Here is an 18676-nt window from a genome sequence, read left to right on the forward strand (position 1 = left end):
CCTTTGTGCTTCTGCTGCTGCTCTGCAGTGCCCCTTGCATGTACCTCAGTACAAGTGCCCTGGCTGGGGATTTTTGCCAGGCAGCTTCCTTCCCTGCGCAGCACTTGCGGAAGTGCTTACCGGAGCATATCCTCAGTACTTACCTCTTCCAGGAATAGAAGCTTTTCTGGGATGAAATCCCCAGCTGGGAAGGGCAGCATAGTAGCCCAACTTCTGGACAAACAGATGCAATACAGGGACAAAAAGGAAAATCAGGCTCTTTGCATCTTTTCTCACTACCTCAGAGTGGTAATGAAGGTAGCAGAAAGCTTCTTCTCAGCTACAGGAAAGTTGATATTCTTGGTGCTTGCTCTAGCAGAATAAAAACCGCTGTGAGGTGTCAATGGCTGTGACCACTTCCCGCACAAGCGTCACAAAGCTGCCTGAGGCCTCTGGGACTTGAAAGCAACAAGTTGGTGACAGTTCACAGCTGAGCTCCCCATCAGCAGGAGGGTGCTGCTTGTTTCCCTGCCCAGCGCACATTTTTAGCACTGCTGTTTCGGGTTTGAGTTTGTTTTTTTTCCCATAGATTGTTTTTCAGCGTCAGGGTTTCCTGTTACTGACACCAGATGTGCTGGAGACAAGTAACGCAGAAATACAAGAAGGGACGAGGCTGAAAAAGCAGCTCTTCTTGTGCATATGTCCTTTGGATTGGATGTCACTTATAGGCACGTTCATCACGTTTAATGTGGCAACAAAACATGGTGAGCACAGTGTGTTGAAATTAGGTTTTAAGGTGAAGAATTGAGTTCAGCTTGGTTGGTACCTCCTGGGCTGATGGTGGCTGGGGTGGGGAGAGGGTGGAAAGGGTTTCTGGGTCCTCAGAAGCACTGATTTGGGGCTCCCCACTCAGGCAGATCTCTCACGGTCTGATCTCTGATCATGATCTGCTGCTGCTTTGGTTTTGGTGCACACATGAGCAGGCAGCTGTGAGTGCAGCACTAAGCCAGAAACTGTGTATGTGCTTGTCTTCCAGTCCCTGTGAAAGGCCACCATCCCCAGAGAGGCCTAGTTAGTGTTGTGCAGGACAGGATGCTGTCACTCAGAGCACTGTGGAATGGGGAACTATGTCTGGTGGTGAATCTTCTGTCCTCTGTCTGGCCTGTTCCCCCACGGCAGCTGCCTGCCCTGAGTCTCTGTGTGGCCAGTGTGTCTCTGTGTGGTTGCTCTGTTCTACATCCCTGTCTGTAACTCACCCCATGTGCAGCAGCGTCTGGAGCTTGGGTCATCTGTGAATGTGTGTGGCTGAGGCCGCTGAGATTGGAAATAACTCCCAGAGACTTCCTATAGCCTATAACATAGTCTGTTGGAAGGGCTGCTGCCTTTGTTTCAGGGTATGTCCGGAACAGGGCAGGCACAGAAACTCTGACTGTTTCCTAAATTTCACGCTTCAGGGTGTTCTTTGTGCATATAACATCTCAGGCTTGCAGGCTGGCATGCTCTTGGGCTTGAAGAGATTATCTGTTAGTTCATAACTTGGTGATGGGCTGCTATGCCCAGACATGCTGCCCCCGAGCTGTTTGTCCCTCCTGCCCACCTTCCCGGACTCCCTCAGCACAGTGCAGACGTGCACGGAGCACCAGCCGCCTCTGCCTGGGCCGTGCCGCCAGGCTGGCACCGGGGGTGCCTGCTGTCGTGTTTTGGAGCGGGGAGCACGTCCGGCAGAGTGCCATCTTTGTGTGCCTGGCCGGGGACGCTGGGTTTCATCATTCCTGCTGCTCGCTGCCTTGACACGCAGGCGCGCGATAGCTGACGGGACTTGCCCAGAGATCCTCCTGTGGAAACACGCACAGGAGATCTTTGCAGAGACAATAGCTCTGTTCTGCAAAGTTGCGCCGACTCTTTTTATCTAAGTTTGCTTCCTTAGAGAAAGGCCACTTGTTTAATGCTTCCTTTAATGAGGATATTGGTAAATAAGCAATCAGGTAAGTGGGATTCCTCCGAACTCCTAAATACCTTCTTAACTGGAGTCAAGAACTGCACGGCAGTTACTTGAGCTTTCTGCTCGCTCGGCTCAGTGGCATTAATATGCTGGTGGTGATTAATTACTGCAGCCCAGTGATGTGATTGTGTGCTTGAGCAATTGGATTAGATGCAGCTGGACAGAGATTTCACTTTCACTGGTTCTTGCTGAAGTGGTGCCATAATCAGCCAGAGAGGAAGAGTCATTTCTAGGACAGCCACCCTCCTCTGGCTGGGATGCTTCCCCTGGCCCCATGCTCCTGGGTCTGTGATGGGCAGAAGGAAAGGTCTCTGGGAAAATGTGTGGCTGGGAGTAACTACTTTGTCCTGCTCTCAGTCCTTCCTTTCAGTCCCATCTTCTGCCTGCGCTGTTCAGCGTTCCTGTATAACAAAGGTACAGCATGCCCTTACCGTGTCAGTGGGTCTCATAGCTGCACAGAGGAGGAGCAAGTTCCAGCATTGCCTTGACAAGTCAGCATCATATCGAGTGCAGCATCATAACTTCACCAAGCAGGCCCAGTTCTGTGTCTCTGTGAGGGGGTTTGGCACTGGAGATCAGCAATCAACCTTGGCACATGCACCGAGCGCTAGGACTGAAGCAGATGTTGATACTGACTTTGATGTTTCATCCAATGCTCTGGAGGCTCGAACTTGAGACCAAAAGAACTCTCACAGAAGTAGGAGAATAAAGAGAAAGTCGGTTCTTTCAGAAGATCAGACAGAACGAAACATCCTGAAATTCAGGACTAACCTGAACCTTTGTGTTTGTTCTGCAAAACTGGGCAGTACAGATCCTGCTGGAAGGAGGAGCACAGTGCCATGTAGAGAAGCTGGGGTGGTCTAGCCTTCCCTCATAACTGGAAAGTACTGTCTAAGTCAGTCAGCTCTATGGCCTGGTGCTTCCCAGAGGTTAGCAGAAAACCGCCAGTAGAATTCCATCTGTGTTTGGGTTTTGGCTCTGATTTGAGTTTGTGGGAAACTCTGTGAAGCATTGAGGTTTTTGCTCCTGGAGGGCTCTAGCTATGTGCCACTCACTGGTCATGGACAATGACCCAGAACACTGACTTTTTCCAAATAGAGCTGGGATAATTTCTGAGTCAAGTCAGGGTTGTGCCTGTGGCAGTGCTATGTGAGGTGGTGTGTGCTCTTGAACCAGAGAGAAGCACCAGGCAGGTCCCCAGTGCTCATTCCAGCCTTGCTGCAGGTAACATTCGCTCTTCTGCAGCTGCATCCAGACCCACAGTGCTGGTGGCCAGTGGACTTGCAGAGCAGGGCTACTGGCTTTAGGCAGGGGATCTCCTATCCCAAAAAGTGTTCTACCTTGCAGTGATAGTCCATGTGGACCTCAGCACTGCAGAGCAATGCCTTGTACAGCTCTACAGATAGCTGGAACCACCCTGCCTTTCCTCCTTCACACACTGTGAGAGGCTGGCAGTGTTTCAGCTTCTGTCCATTGTGTGATGAGGTGGAGCTGTGTTAGAAGATTTTTTTTTTTTTGGTGGTGCAAGTTTGTTCTCAGCTCTTCTGTTTGTTATCAGCTACTGAATTCCTCCTATACCTCCTCTATGCTCCACTTCTATATGCTGAGGCTGTTCCTTTGTTTCCCTAAAATGAAAGTTTGAATTTGCAACCTGCAAGTGTCACACGAGCACCTAATGGGCAGTTGCTGGGCTGAGTGGCACATATTGGGCAGTATTTGTTGTCAGCTCTGATAAGTGTTTCTGAAATAGGTGATGACTTCATCTTCCTCTCCTGCTTACCACAGATATCAAGAACCAACTCCTTTCTGCCTAAATGCTCCTCTCCATCCAACAAAAATGCCCCAGGCTGGATCACGTAATTTGGCTGAGCACCCAGAGCTGCTCCACACTTATGCATGAGCTCCACTGCAGTGTGACAGGGCAGAGGCATGGGCTGGCCTGAAGCACCTCTCCAGCTGTTTTTACACCTCTTACAGTTGTTCACTGCGTGTCTCGCTGTTTGGGGTGTTTGTCCTCTGCTCAGGTGTGGATGCTCAGTGCAGCAGTGAGAGGCAGCTATGTTTCCGTGATAGCATCTCGCCACGGGGCTGCTGCCACACTCCTCCCCTGGCTACGAGTCTCTGACCCTGCCCATGTTTGCTATACACATCAGGACTTTCCAATGAGCAGGTTTCAGGGGAAGTAGCACATGGACAAGGCATCACCGCTGCAGTGGCCATGCTTCAGGTTCTGTGGAGGGTGAAGGTAGTTCTTTCAGCTTTTTAAGGCCCTGTCCAGGGACAAGAGTCCTCCGATTTCCCACCATGATGATCAGTGACTTCCTCAGGGCCTCTTGCAGGTGTCTGCTTCATCTCTGTAGCTCATTCACACAGTCTGTTTTCTGTTCTCCACCAGACATCTACTGTGGTACTCATCTACCTGCTGAGGTGACTCTGTGCTCATCCAAAATCAACTGCTGTGTGTCAGATGCTCCTCTGACCACACAGGGAGCTGGTAGGAGAGATACACCCTGCAGGGAGTGTGACTTGTCCTTACCTGCCAGCCACTTCATGAGGAAGGATAACCTGCGGAGAAGCAACTCAGGCACCTCACTCCGGGTGAAAACCACCCTGTACTGGTGGTTTTTCACCCAGAGGGTGGTGGGGCACTGAACAGGTTCTCCAGGCACTGGTCACAGCCCCAAGGCTGACAGAGCTCAATAAGCATTTGGACAAGGCTCTCAGGCACATGGTCGGATTCTTGGATGGTGCAACACCAGGAGTTGGACTTAATCATCCTGATGGGTCCCTTCCAACTCAGCATGTTCTATGGTTCTGTGTTCTGTTGCCTTTGGGAAGAGCCTGGCTTTGCCTTCCCTGTTGTTTCATCTGGTATATTCCCCTCACAGTCGGCTCAGACAGTTGGAAGCACAAGAGCAGCAGGGAGTGGGCTTTTTTGTAGTGCTGACCTTCTCACCAGCCATCCTCCCATCTATCTTGTGGTTCCCAGCAATGTTATCCTGCCTCTGCTGTCTCTTCTGCCTTTCACTTGAGACAGGTTCTCCACAGAACAGCAGTCAGATCGGGTATCTGCCTCGTGGATCCTGTAGCCAGAGGTTATTGCATTCGGCTCCTAATTCGTACTACCCACAGCCCTCAGTGCTGGCTGCAGCTGTGCCCTGGGCCTGTTACCTTGGGATGGGAGGTATCAGCCCTTCTCTGTGTGAGGTTTATTGTGAAAGGCCCATCGAGGGGTGCGGATGTGCAGGTCCTTGCACGCTGCCTCTCAGCTTCTGTAGAGCTCAGGCTTTAGGGTTAACAACCAAACTTTATCTCTCCTGTTATTCCTAGAGCCCACTGTAGTAGCCTTGGGCTTGTGTGCCTGCATGGGCAGACCCTGTGCCTGCTTCTGCAAGCCTCTGCTTTCTGGCTACAGCACAGCTGGGCAGCTGAGCCCTGTTGTGCTGCTCCAGGAGCTCTGCAAGAGCAAGAAGCAGTGGGATTTCCCTTCCCACACAGACTGGCTCCAGGGTCTCTTGGGACATCCTGATGTGCATCATATGGCGCAGATGGAACAGGCTAAAATAAATCAGACTGGGAGCCAGTGGTTAGAAGCTGTGCTGGTTTTCTCTGGGAATTTGGAACCACTTCTCTCTCAGCCTGGTAAAAAAGGAGTTGGTTCAAAGCATGAAGGAACCTAGTCTTGTGTGTTCCTGGCACTGAACAGCACCTGCTTAGTCTGTGTGTCTGTCCTGCCATCCTGTGTAACCCACCGTTCCACTTGTTACTGCAGATTAGTTACCAGGGCCTGTGCTGGCTGCAAACCAGCAGGCTGCAAACCCACTCTGGGATGCCAGAGTGGGCAGTACAGCTGCCCCGGGGTCCCAAATGGCTGTGTCCTATTCCGTGAATCCATTATTCTCCTGCAGTAGTCTGTGAAGAGGAACATGGTGGCACAGATCTGTGACTGTGCATGGCTGAATGCAGTCTGGAGGGAGAAGTAGGTGGAGAAGTGAAGGAAATAATGAGCAAAGGAACAGAGGAGAAAAGGGAGATCCAGGGAAGCTACCACCAGGTGGGAATGTTGGGGAGGAAGTGAAAGAATGAAACAACAAAGTGAGAGAGAGCTGGAGATGTGTCTTAGCAGAGTGAGGGGATAGGCGAGCTCTGCAAGCAGGAGAGAGCTGGATGGCCGCATGAAACACTGTGTGTGCACAGCTCACACAGTCTGATTTGGCACTGCATGTTGCAGGCCCCCAGATCAAGTCTAAACACACTAATACATAAAGTGGGACCTGAGAGGAGACCTGGCTTGAAAACCAGGCTCATGGGTCAGAGGAGCAGAAGCATCTGTCATGCATCAAGCCATCAGGATGGCAGCTTTGGACTTCTAAAGGTTTCTTGGTATCTTTCCTGCTGGGTAACTGGCATTTAAATCCAGTTGATGTTCCAGCCTGACTTCAGCTTGCTTTGAAAGGTCAGCTATTAGTGCTGTGCTCAGTCTCAGCTTTGGTTGTATCTCCCCTGTCTCCCTACCTGTGGCTATCTCAGGATGCTGTGTCTCCAGAGCAGCCGAAACACAGCTGTGTGCATGGAGAAGCAGGAGGATCTTGTTTCTTTGGAAATGCTGTATGTCAGAAGAGGAGCTGAGAAGCTCTTGTGCTCTCTAATGGTCGTGGTAACTTGCAGTTAAATTGAAAGCTGAGGCACAGAGAGTAGTGTGGCCAGTAGCCCTCTGCCTGTTGCAAGATCACTGTGAGTTGACTCGCTGGCTTGGGTATCTTAATTAATGTGCTGATTGGATTTTCTATGTCTAACCAGGTTCCCAGGACTCCTAGGATGAGGCTGCTGTGAAGGATTGGTGGATCCCCTGCCTGTGCTGTGGTGCCTGAAGGTTCCCTGTGATCCCCTTTGCGGCTGGAGCACCGTTGCCGAGGCCGCTGGAAAGAATGACTGTTGGATGCCTACTGCAGCCCCCTGTCCTGGGGAGGACTTGGCTCCCCGTGCTGCTGCTGGCAGCCTCTGCTCACTGCCACTGGCCCAGCGAGCCAGCAGAAGTGGTTCGGGACTGGGAAAACCAGCTGGAGGCCTCCATGCACTCTGTGCTCTCAGACCTCCGGGAGACTGTGCCAGCTGTGGTGGGCATACCTGACAGCTCTGCAGTGGTGGGGCGCTACTTCAGAGTCTCCATCCCCACAGATTTAATTGCTTCCAATGGAGAAGTTGTCCAGGTGAGAAACACCATTCCCCAAGGATTGTTTTTGGTTATATTCATGCAGGATCGAGCGAATCACCCCACTAATGGGCTGGGTCATGAGGGTGGCTGGGAAACAGCCTTACAGTTTTGTAGGACTACGGGAGAAGGATTTTTATAAAAAAATAGTCTCACCTCATTGCAAAGTTCCTCTCTTCTGTAACAGAGAAGACTTCTCAGGGATGACTAACTGGGTTTGGTTTGTTAGCTGTATTTAAACTATGAGATACTCTGCCCCTGGAACGATGGGCACATTCATGAGGAGATGTTGCCGTGGGATCTGGAGAGCCATGGATTCCCTGGGACTGCTGCTCAGGCTTGAGAAGTTTGCTTCACTGTGGTAACAAAACATTGCCAGACAAGCAGACCCTGCCAGCAGGGCTCCGGGCTGCGTGTGACACTGTCTCTCCTGACCTTGCCCCTAAGTTCCCTTGGGAAAGACAGTAGCCTTTCCCCTTATCTGACTTATGCTGCTGGCACTGCAAGGACCTGGAAACTGAGTTTTGGACTCATTCCTGAATGCAGGAAAGGGTTAGAATAGCCCAGAGGAGGGTAGGGACATGGCCAAACACAGGTGTGCTCATTGTTAGTCCTTTCCTGGAAGGGTTTGCTTGCATCACGTGGAATTCAGAAAGTTCTGTTCTTAAAAAACAGAATTCCCTTCCAATTTCAGGATTTCTTTTCAAAGAGCATTATAAAGCATCATAAAAAGACAAGCTTCTGGTGTGTCTCAGAGATCAGAGGGAGATGGAGAGCAAGGCAGGAACAAGTCTGACATCTCGGTTTCTCCTTGCAGGCAGGTTTGGTTTAGCTCCTAATCCGAATATCAGGATTATCCCAATCCTGATATGTCATCCTGCTGGCTCCAGTGAGGTTGCCAGACCACGATGTGACAGGGGTGGGCAGAAAATCTGAAGAATGCAGTTGTTATGGACAGAGAGTCAGACAGGGGGAGGAGGGCGGTGGGCAATCCCCTGGCCAGAGGAGTCAGGGAAGGGGACAGGCTGGTCTTGGTGACTCCAAGCTGACCACAACCAAGGTCCCTGCCTGGCCTCACCCACAGCCTGTGCTGCTCAGAGCACAGGGCACCTGTACAGCACTGGCCTGCCAGAGCCTGGGCGGGTGTGGTGAGCCCCAGATCTTGTGTTACAGAAATGATAACTTTGGTTTGGGATTTTGCATCCGAGTGGCTTGTTCTGGTGTTGTCTAATAGCTGCTTTGATTGCAAGCATAACTGTCAGTGTTTATATAACAACACAGCTTCTTCTGTTGTCTTTTCCTGGCGTAAAAGTCATCTGTGATAGCTGCAGGAAAATACTGATGGATTATTTCCACCTCATCTGATGGCTTCAAATTATACCTCTGCCATGTAGGTGTGAGGTGTGTTGACCAACACCAACAGGCCTGGAGAGCCTGGAATGGACTAGGCTGGAGCAGAACCCAGCAGCTGCTGGTTGTGTGTAGTTCAGCAAACTCTGGGAACAATTTTCATGCTCATCCCTGGGTTTAGCCTAGTGCATGTTGCATCTGTTTACCTTGAAATTGATTTTGAAAGTGCACCAGACTCTCACTTAGCTGCTGTCTCTGGAAGGGTTCCTCTTGCAGAGAATGCATGTTGGCTGCTGAGCACAAGCTGACCTTTGCTATGGGGATTTAATTCCTGGCTAGTGAGAAATGCGTAGGCATTTTTGGGTGCTAGGGTGCATTTTTGTTTTAATGGTAAGTTTCAGGGCAAATTGCTCTGGTCTTTTTCTCAGGCTGCCTGGCATTTCTCTGCTGGAGCAGTAAAAGCACAGTACTTCTGCATTTTGCTGTCTGGTGTACTTAAACCCTACTAAGAAAGAATAAGGGCTGTGCCTTCTGAGATGGGTCATTTACAATGAAATGTGGTTGTATATACTTATTCCCCTTAAATTTCAAAGAAATCAGTTATAATATTATTTTTTAAGAAAATGCTGACGGTGCCCCCAGACTCCCAGGAGCTTCCCACTGGACCCTGGAGAAAGTGCAATTGCTTCATTTCTAGATGATTCCCACCGATTTATTTCTAGAATTGTGGTGGGGATCGCCTTGAAGCTCTTTTCAGATCCTCTCCCTGCTTGTTAGCAGATTCCAGCCAGCTGTAGACAAAATACTTTTCTCTGCAAACTCGGTTGTGGGATGGAAACAACGCCAGGCATGTGCAGTGTGGCGGAGGAGTGCCCCGCAGGCATGCACTCCTGCACAGTCAGGTATGTGCTCCTGGGAGCAATCCCCAGCCTTTCACTGCCACCCCCAAAGCTGCTGAATAACAGGTGAGATTTTATGGCTAAGGACAAAAGCAAGTTTATTTGAATGTGCTCCAGCTGCAGAGAAAAGAAGTAAAAAATCTACTACATGTCTTGATTTCAGAGTCTGTTTCCATGTTGCTCAGAGCCAGCTGCCTGCAAGGCATTGTGGCTGTGGTAACATTCTTCCCCTGTGCCTTGTGTTCCCAAGCAAGTGCCTTGGTCAGGCAGTATCATGTCCTCTGAAGAGCAGCTGCAGCTTGCAGGTATTCCAGCTGTTGGATTTGGCAGCATGTAAGTCCAGATGCTGTCCTCTAGCTTCCTCACCACAGCAGGGCTTCTGGCTGCAAGACTGCTCTCCTGATGTCTGGAGGTGGCTTGGAAATAAAAACTCCTTGCTGTGCATTCGTAAAAGGCACCTTGCAGCCCTTTCTGCCATGTATGGCACCAAAACATTGGTATTCTTACAAGGTTTGGGTTCAAACACTCAGTTTCCCCATACCACGTGGCTGCTTTGCCATACAGGCAGTGTGAGGGTGTGCAGGTTCCCACTGGCTCCTGGTAGATGCTGGCTGGGACAGAGTAAACATGGGCATTGGTGCTGGTACCCTCACTAGTCATCAGCTCCTTACTCCATTTCCACTGAGGACTGCGTGGAGTTTGACCTGTTACCTCTCAGCTGTGTCCTGTCAAAGAACAGATCATGGTCCGGTCAAAGACCCGTTGGATTTCCTGTTCCTGCCAGTTCCATTTGAAGCTGCTCCAGAATTTGGCTGCTCTGATTAAAAATGCAGCTTCTAGCCTAAATTTAGAGATGGCTAGAAATATTTATATGTGCTGCCCTTTAGCCTAAATCAATTCTACCTTCATAATATTTACTTCTCTTATGTATTTATAGGTGACAGGCATATTCCCCATCTTGATTTTATTAGGTTAAACAAGCCAACCTCTTTAGTCTTTCTCATAAAATAAGCTTTCTTTCCTTCCTCTCAGCTTTGCAGCTGTCTTCTGCACCTCCTCCAGCTTGAGTTTATTTTTCTTATGTTTGTATGACCACAGTGATACAAAACATTCCAGACAAAATTTTTTACCAGAACCTTTTATAAAAGCATCAAAACTTCCTTTTCTCTTCTATAAATAACCTTGTTTGATATATCCTACGATCGTTTGCTTTTCCATGTCTGCTTTGCTTTGTTTTGGACATCTTCCTCTCAGCTGAAATAGCCAGGTCTGTAGGTTTTGCTGCTTCCAATCGTTGAGTTCTGAAGAGGGTATAAGGTGAGGTGCATGATTTGGGGTGGTGGCTGTTGCCAAACGTGGCTCTCCACTCATCCCACCAGCCAAGATACGATATCACCACAAGGATACAATACCCACTAGGAGTTGAGCTCTTGCAGAGTCTGGTATCCTAAATGCATATGCCCACAATACATAGAGACACTATTTAATACCTTTTGGTTAAAGATGGATCTGTAAAGCATGCTGGAAAGAGAGAAACTGCTGCTGTGTACTGCTTCCCAAGGCACATCCCTGCCAGAGCAGAAGATTTGTTGTGTCTTCCTTGAAGGTCCTTTGAAGCTGCTGATTTGTCTTCAATCCTGGTAGTGTTCAGGGTGGGATGGATCCCACAAAGCAGATCTGCACGGGTTTGTAGCCAGTGCTGAGGAGCTCAGGTGAGCATTCCTGGCTGTGTCTTAGCCCCTGATTGTTTGTGGGTTTGAAGTGCACGCTCTCACCAGAGCTTTGGGAAGACAGGTAAAACACGTAGCAGAGGCCCCGAGAAGCTGTCTCTGGAAGCAAACATAGCTGGTGGGAAAGTGATTGGAACAACGGAATTCACTCAGATTAATTACACAGTGCAGCTGTGGAGCAGGTTTGGAGGTTATCAGAGACTGGATATCCATCTGGGGAAAAAAAGGAGTCTTGCTTTCACAGAATCACATAGTTGTTTAGGTTGGAAAATACCTTTTAGATTATCAAGCCCAACCATTAACCCAGCACTGCCAAGTCCACCACTAAACTCTCCAAGCAGGAGGCTGAGTTTCCAATGGTTGTTCTATTTGCCATCTGCTGAAGTGGCTTTTATTGAACAGCTTTGCTCTCATCAGATGTCAGGGACCTTGATTTATAAACGGGATCCACAGAGATTGGGTTGCAGAAGTCGTGACATGGGTATCTACTGTCAGGGCTGTGCTGCTCACCTCAATCCTGCTCCAACCCTGAAGCCAAGGGCTGGATGTTGGCAGCCAGCCTGCAGTGCCAGGGCACGCTTGGTTTCAGGGAAGAAAACCACAAAATACTGACGTTTTTTTCCTCTCTTGCAATGTTCTTTATTTCAAAGCATTTTAACTGAATGTGAAATTTATTAAAGTGGCATTTCTCAAAGGAAGAAGAGAAGCAAAGAGCGCTCCCGAGGGGCTGTGTCATCAGGTTGGGTATCTTAAAAGGCTCTCTGTGTCAAAGCATTTGAGCTTCACCTCCTCCCTGGGGTCCCCAGTTTTCTTAGACTAACTGGGAGGTGCAGCAAAAGCCGCTATTTGCAGGGGAGCACATGGGGATAAATGGCAGTGCCTGGAACAGGCCCAGGCAAAGGAGGACTTGGGCAGGGCTTTGCTTGGTTGCCACCAATCTAAGCGATAAGATGAGCTGATAAGATTCCTGTGGGGAGGCCAAGGGGGACGCTTATCTTTTTCCTGCAGCGAGACCGAGTCAGAGAATTTGGCATTTTCAGTGCACACTTAGTAACAAGCTCTGAATTTGGAGGAGTGGAAAATGTGACTCGATCTAATTATAAATTGGCTTTTCAGACGGGCTGGGAAGTTCCTTGTTTTGTCCTGCTCTTACAGGTTGTTGCTCTGAGCATCCAGGGAGACGGAGGAATGCAACGGTAATGAGAATCCTGCGAAGGAGCAGACCTGAGACTGCAAGATCCGGTCTGCCTTTCCTTGCCATGCTTTTGAAAGCCAGCTTTCCAGCAATCTGCTGATGGCAGGAATAAATTGCCAGGGCTGGTTAGCTGTGCGGTGGCAGCACTAAACCCCCAGCACTTGGCATCCCTACTTTGTGGTATTTTTGCTTCCCTTTGGCCTTTCGCTTATAAAAAGTCGCGCTGAAAGAAGAGCCCGACCAAACTTTTTTTTTTAAGCTGTTTGAGGCTTTTCCTGCCCTGTGCTCGCCCCCCGGACAAGGGATAAAGCAGGGTGTGGGCAGCCCGTGCTGACCCCAGCCCTGGCGCGGGCGGGCTGCGCCTTCCCGCTCCAACAATAAGGCTAAACAAATCCTTCCAAGCTGCTTGCATGGACCGATGAAAGGAGGATTTCTTGGGACACTCAATGTTTTGTAGTGACCTCCCAGTGAAACAGCTGTTGTGTTCCCTTGCCCAGGCAGAGTGGGACGCTGAATGGTGTCCTTATAGCCAACACAGAGGCGCATCTGGAAAAGAAGCCGTCATGGCAGGAGTATGCGAGGGTGGCATGAGCTGGGCGTAGCCGCGCAGCCTGCACCGTTGTGGAGCCATTTTACTGACGGTAAAGAAGCTGGTCAGACAAAGCCCAGCTCGTGGGGAAGGCAGGGTGAGTCCACAACACAGCCCTACACCCACAGGCACGGAGGAGGAGGGGCTGCTTTCTGTGTGTGAGGCTTCACTCACCCCTTGAATGGCTGGAAAATACAGATTAGCAGCAGACATGTAAACTTCTTGTTCAGGTTTTCATGAACATGTAAAAGAGAAGCTACTTCGAGTAGCTTTGCTACTTGGTCCTTCAGAGGCTGAAGTTTGAACTTGAAGATGAGCGCCAGGACCAGTGATGTGGCCTCTGTAAGCCTTACTCCCCCTTGGCTCAGCTTTCTGGGCTGGGAGGTTTGATTTGTTTTTCTAAAGCAACAGCTTCAGTGCACGGAGATATACAGGAAGAGCTTTGCAGGGCTTTAGCTGGGACCAGCCCAAATGTGTGGTTAGTTCAACCATCCTGACCTACCTGTGCACAAAGGAAGCACCAATTACCCGCTGTTCTCATGTAGCTTTTGGTCTCTGAACAGAGGTGGTGAGTTCCTGCTGGTAATGAAGGCTTGGGTCACCAAGGCTGATATACTTCTGAGAGCCAGTGGCGTCTCTGGGCTGTTTTTAGACTTCCAGGGGCAGAGGCATCTGCAGGAAATATCCCGAAGTAGCTTGTTCTTGTCCATGAGTTCCTGGGCCTTTTGTGCAAGGCACACAGCAGCCCAGGGCAGCAGTGTCTCCTGAGGATACCCAAAAGCCCTGGCAGGTACTGCAGTCCCCTCCACAGGCAAGTGCCTGTGCTGCCGTTCCTCCCTGCTCACTGTGCCAAGTGCAACTTTGCTTTGTCCAGCCTGAGCTTTCCCATAGCACAGCACTGCAGCAGCACTGTTGCTGTGCCCAGTGAGCAGAAGGCTCTGAGAGGTGCCCACCCTCCTTGCACCACTGTTTTCTGGGCTTTGTGTTTCTATGCACGGCCTGTCTGATGCCCTAGTTTGCAGTTCTGTTGTGTTTGAAGAAAGGAGGTGGGCAGTAAGATTGGAGGCTGCTTCATACAGCCTCTCCCAGGTGCACACAGGGAGCACACAGCCTCCTTGACTGGGCTGTTCCTTGGGGCCAAAGGCTCACAATTTCATAGAATCATAGGATATTTGGAGTTGGAAGGGACCCACAAGGACCATTGAATCCAAGCCCTCGCCCACCACAAAACAATACAAAAAATCACCATGTGTCTCAGAGCATTGTCCAAACACTTCTTGAACTCTGGCAGCTGTTGTGGGCTGAGGGCTGTCCAGCTCCTGCCTTGCACCATCACATTCTGTGACCTAGCCTCTGCTGCCTGGTGCTGTGGTGCCTGGACAGCTTGGTCTGCAGGCACTGGTGCAGCCAGGTGAGGAGTGCACCTGATGGATCCACAGGCAGAGCCTAGCTCCCAAAATGAAGACTCCATCCTCTGACCCTGGAGCTTGCAGACCCCATGCTCATCACTTCTCCAGGCTTCAGTCTGGCTGTGCCAGCACCATGGATCATTGCAGTGCCCACAGTTCCAGCAGCACTGGGGTGAATCTGAAACCAGTGTTCCCACCCCCACTTGTGTGGGACAAGGCAATGGGAATCTGGCTGCCCATGGATCTGATTTGGGGCTGAGGCTGCTTGTTGCTTCTGCTGCCAGCACTGCCCGTGCTGCAGCACTAGCAGGGGGTTAAGATGAAGCTTGGGCTTAGGCAAATAGCTTAGGCTTGACTCTTTCTCTGCAGTTATATTTGCATTTGAATTGTGTTTGAATTTCCATTTTCTTCCCCTGCCTGCTGGTTGATTGCTTGCAGAAGCCTGAGCCTGCAGACTTGGTGTGACACTGGCTGGGTCAGGCAGTTTGGCACAGCTCAGCTTGCCTTATGGAGGGCTCAGCTGGGCTATTCCTCATTGCTGGCCATGTGTGTTGGGGTGATGCTGAAGGAGTCTGGCTACAGTAAATTGTCATCAGTAATTATACCCCAGATAAAACCCCTGGCACCAGGTCTGTCTCTCAGCAGCAGCTGGACATTGGGAGGGGAAGGGGGCAGTGGGAGATCTGGCAGAGATCTGTCCATGCTGACTCTGCCCAAAAGCAGTCAGGGGGGTTTTAGGACTGATTTGAAAGGAGCCGATGTGGGAGCTGCTGCTGCCCCTGCAAAGGTCTGGAAACACAGACAGGGGAGATCCCAGAGGATGCTTCCAGGACTGGGAAGATCTCATAGTCATGTTCCATAGTGGAGACCTGTGGCAGGATCCTACAATACGTGTCTCCTGGCAAAGGGCTTGCTGCCTTCTTTTGGGGGGATTCATCAGGAGGAGGAGAACTAAATACATGGAGGATTAAAGGGCACTCGCATAGGCAAGAATGTAGTTTTTGCCTGAATTCCCTCAAGGCAGCAGTTTTGTTCACTGCTCCTTTGCTTATCTTTGTCTTGCTGGCTACAGGGCTTTAAGATCCAAGTTTAAAAAAACAAGTCAAACTGAGCTATCTTCTTTCATGAGCTGACTGCTCTTGGCTGGCCTAAAAATAACAGGCCATGTCTATCTGAAAGGATTTTGTGAACAAGGTCTTCAAAACCAGCCAGACCACTGTATGTATTTTAAATCACAATCATGGCTTATTTTTTAATGGTCTTCGTTACACTGCCAGGCTTGTGTAATCTTTAGCCGATAAGCATTCATTTACAATTATCTCAAATAATGGGAAAACAAAGACAGTCTTTTTTTTTTAAACTTAGGCAACAGAAGAGTTATTTTGAAACCATACCCCTTGAGGGAAATGGCAGGGCTTAAGGCTGATACTTACTGCATACATAGAAAACTGGGCAACTTTTAACATGAAAACTAGAGATCCCAAATCATTAACTATGTGTAGTCTTAACAAATACCCTTTGAAGCAATATTTGAAGGAAACGTTGCTAGAACAGAGTCCAGTTCTCCCTGCTCCCAGTTTTGCACCACCACGAGCACAGCAGTGACGATGAACAGGACAGATCCACGCTAAGGGCTCTGCTGGTCAGCGTTTGTTTAGGAACAAGTATTTTTATCCATCCTGATAACAGCTTTATTTATCTACTCTAATCTTTCTGGGCTCTTCCTTTGTCACATGAACATGGGTGATTTCTGCTATTAGGTTAGTTGTGTTTAAAGCAGTGCAGAGGCATCGAATGCTTGTGACTTGTTGCCTTCTCAAAGATTTCCCAGGGGAGGTACAGGCAACTTCATGGGCTTCATAAGAGTAATCCACATAAATTTGATTTTCTTCATCATCTCTTGCAGAGCCTTTAGAAACAGTCCACATCTCCTCGCAGGCTGAATACAGCTGAACTAGCTCAGCTCTTTTTAAATCAAGTTTAAGTGGGTTTATAAATGTTTTGCAACTGTCGCATCCCTGCTAGAACAAGTCATCCCAGTCAGTGATTGCTTGGCCTGTTTTTGTTTTTCAAGAGAGCCTAGTTTTTGGTGTGAATCTGTCTGGCTGCAGTTTCCTTTTCTAGCATGGGCCTACATGGAAACTGTAGGTCAAAAATGGTTTTCCAAGCAGGAATATTAAGACTGGCCCGTGCCTCTCTTGCTGTCATTTCTGCATGTGGGGTTGGCCACCTTTCTGAATTGAGTTTGGCTGTCAAAAGCAGAAGACATGACTGAAGGAAGAATCACTTTGTGACATGAGACTGGGTAAAGTACTTCTGCTTATAGGTCTCCTCCTTAAGTCATGCCAGTGCCCAGGGAGGAGGCAGTAGCAGAAACACCCGACTTTCAGGAAAGCTGTATGGAGTGTGTGATCCTGTAATTAAGGGCTTTTGCAGAGTGCACAGAAGGGGAAGATTTGTTCCAAATGTAGCCTAAAATTACACATTCAGAGTGAATTTAACCACTCAGTATTAGTTTTTATTCTTCTTGATTGTGTAAGCCTCAATAACACTGTGGCTTTGTCCTGGCTCCCTATGTTTCTGTTCCTGATGTGTGCCCAGCCCAGCCGTCCCTCCTCCACAGTGGGCAGGTTAGTGGCTAATTTTGGCACGAGAGGATAAAGAGTGGCACCATCCAGCTCCTGCTACTGTAAATGCTGGGTTGCACGGGGCACTGTCCTGGTATCTCAGTTTTTAGGGGGTGTGATGAAATTACACTTTTTTAAAGGAAGACAAGGGCAGGTCAGTCCTTCTGTCTAGGTGGGAGCAGACCTTGCCTTTGTTCTCTCTTGGCAGAAGAAATGCCAAGGAAGTACAATTTGGTCCTTTGTTCCTGCAGGAGTGAGGCTTGGCTCCCTGCACCCAGTTCAGGTGAAGGACTGCCTTTCCTTTGGGATGGCTGGGCTAAAAGCAGCTTCTGTTCTTGCAGTGGAGGGGGAGCAAATGCAGCCACAGCCCTGCCAAAGCCTCCTGTCCTCTGCCAGACACGTGGGTACACAGCAAGGCCCAGGGGAAGGATGCTCACGTATTGGTGCCTGTCTAGGTGGTGTATATTGAGGTATGGGTCCCTTGGGACAGCTTCCTCCAGCTGTTGTAAACAGGAATCTGAATTCCCTGCTCCGGGATATTGCTGGTGAGGAGTTAACTAAAGCTGTGCTGAGAGCTTTAAACTGCTCTATAAACTGTACTGAGCGTGTGTGTCATGATGTGCTCTCCAGCATGTTCAGAGTGGCTGAAAGTGGGGCTGGTCCTTCACAGAAGAGAGGAACAAGGGTGTTGCCTGTGTGATCATGGCTGAAACCCTCTGCAGCTCTTGCACAAAAGCTTTCTTGTGCTGCTCTTGCCAAAAGACTTTTGGGTCCTACGTTACCCTGTCAGAGCTGTGCATCCAGACCCCTCAGTGTGCTGAAACCCACAGTTGGAGGGCTGAGCCCCAGGGTGCTGCCTGAATCCTGCCTGCAGCCGTGGGAGTGGGAGAGGCATCCAGGAGTCACAGTGTGCCCAGCCCTGCAGCACCAGGGATCACTCCTTGTCCATGCAGGGGCTTTCCCCAGCAGGACCTGCAGTCTGGCTAGTCCAGCTCTGGCTCTGCACCTGCTGCTGGATGCAGGAATGCTCCTGCCAGGCTGATTTTCTTACGAAACTCCTCTCCCAGCTTTGCATTTGGGTAAATTATGAAATATGTAAAAGCTCTACAGAACTGCAGAGAACCAAAGCACCCTTTCAGGAGGAGAGCTAGAGCCTGGCTCTGTGTTGGACTGCAGCAAGCCCAGAGCCTTGACCAGGCTGCTGTGCCTTGATGGGCCCCAAAGCATCCTGTTTGCTCTGAGTGTCAGGGGGAGATGCCTCCTGGAGTTCTGGAAGGCCCATCCACAGCACTTGCCAAACGCCTCCGGGCCTGGGAGGTGATGAAGCTCAGGTTACTCACCCTGGAGTACCTACAGCCCCGGGAAATGTCACAGCCCACCGAGCTGGCAGCCTCACCCCTTCCACCAAGCAGCCCGAGTGGCTCCCCTGTGCCTCGTGATCTGTGAGCGGTTGTAGTGCAGACGGATGTCAGCTGCTGGGAACTGGGGGGGCTTGGGGGTTTGCACCCAACCTCAGCTGGAAGCCAGGGTGGGAGGCAGGAGTTCCCTGGCTGAAAGAGGTGGTAAAGAGTGTGCTGGAGTCCTGAGGTGCCTGTGCTCTGAGACAAAGCCTTCCCTTGCAGCCAGTTGTTACATGAAAGTGAATTCATTTTAAGCTAAGCCTGAGGATAAAGCCAGGCTGGCA

At 49.9% G+C, this 18676-nt stretch overlaps 1 protein-coding gene across 5 annotated transcripts in view; it reads left to right on the forward strand.

Moving 5' to 3' along the window:
• The window catches only part of DAG1 (dystroglycan 1), a 49912-nt gene that overhangs the window by 27543 nt on the left and 3693 nt on the right, over positions 1 to 18676 (forward strand). For 4 of the 5 annotated variants that reach the window (XM_085072970.1, XM_085072971.1, XM_085072972.1 and 1 more), the window contains one exon: positions 6782 to 7191. In XM_085072970.1, coding sequence (XP_084929096.1) covers positions 6910 to 7191 — 282 coding nt within the window. In that variant the 5' untranslated portion in view covers positions 6782 to 6909. Of the gene's footprint in view, positions 1 to 1945; positions 1965 to 6781; positions 7192 to 18676 lie in introns of those variants that run through there. The other variant, XM_085072974.1, reaches the window with a different exon arrangement.

The sequence above is a fragment of the Lichenostomus cassidix genome, chromosome 12 (genome assembly GCF_008360975.1).
Source record: "Lichenostomus cassidix isolate B80296 chromosome 12, HeHo_3.0, whole genome shotgun sequence".
Taxonomy (NCBI): Eukaryota; Metazoa; Chordata; class Aves; order Passeriformes; family Meliphagidae; genus Lichenostomus; species Lichenostomus cassidix.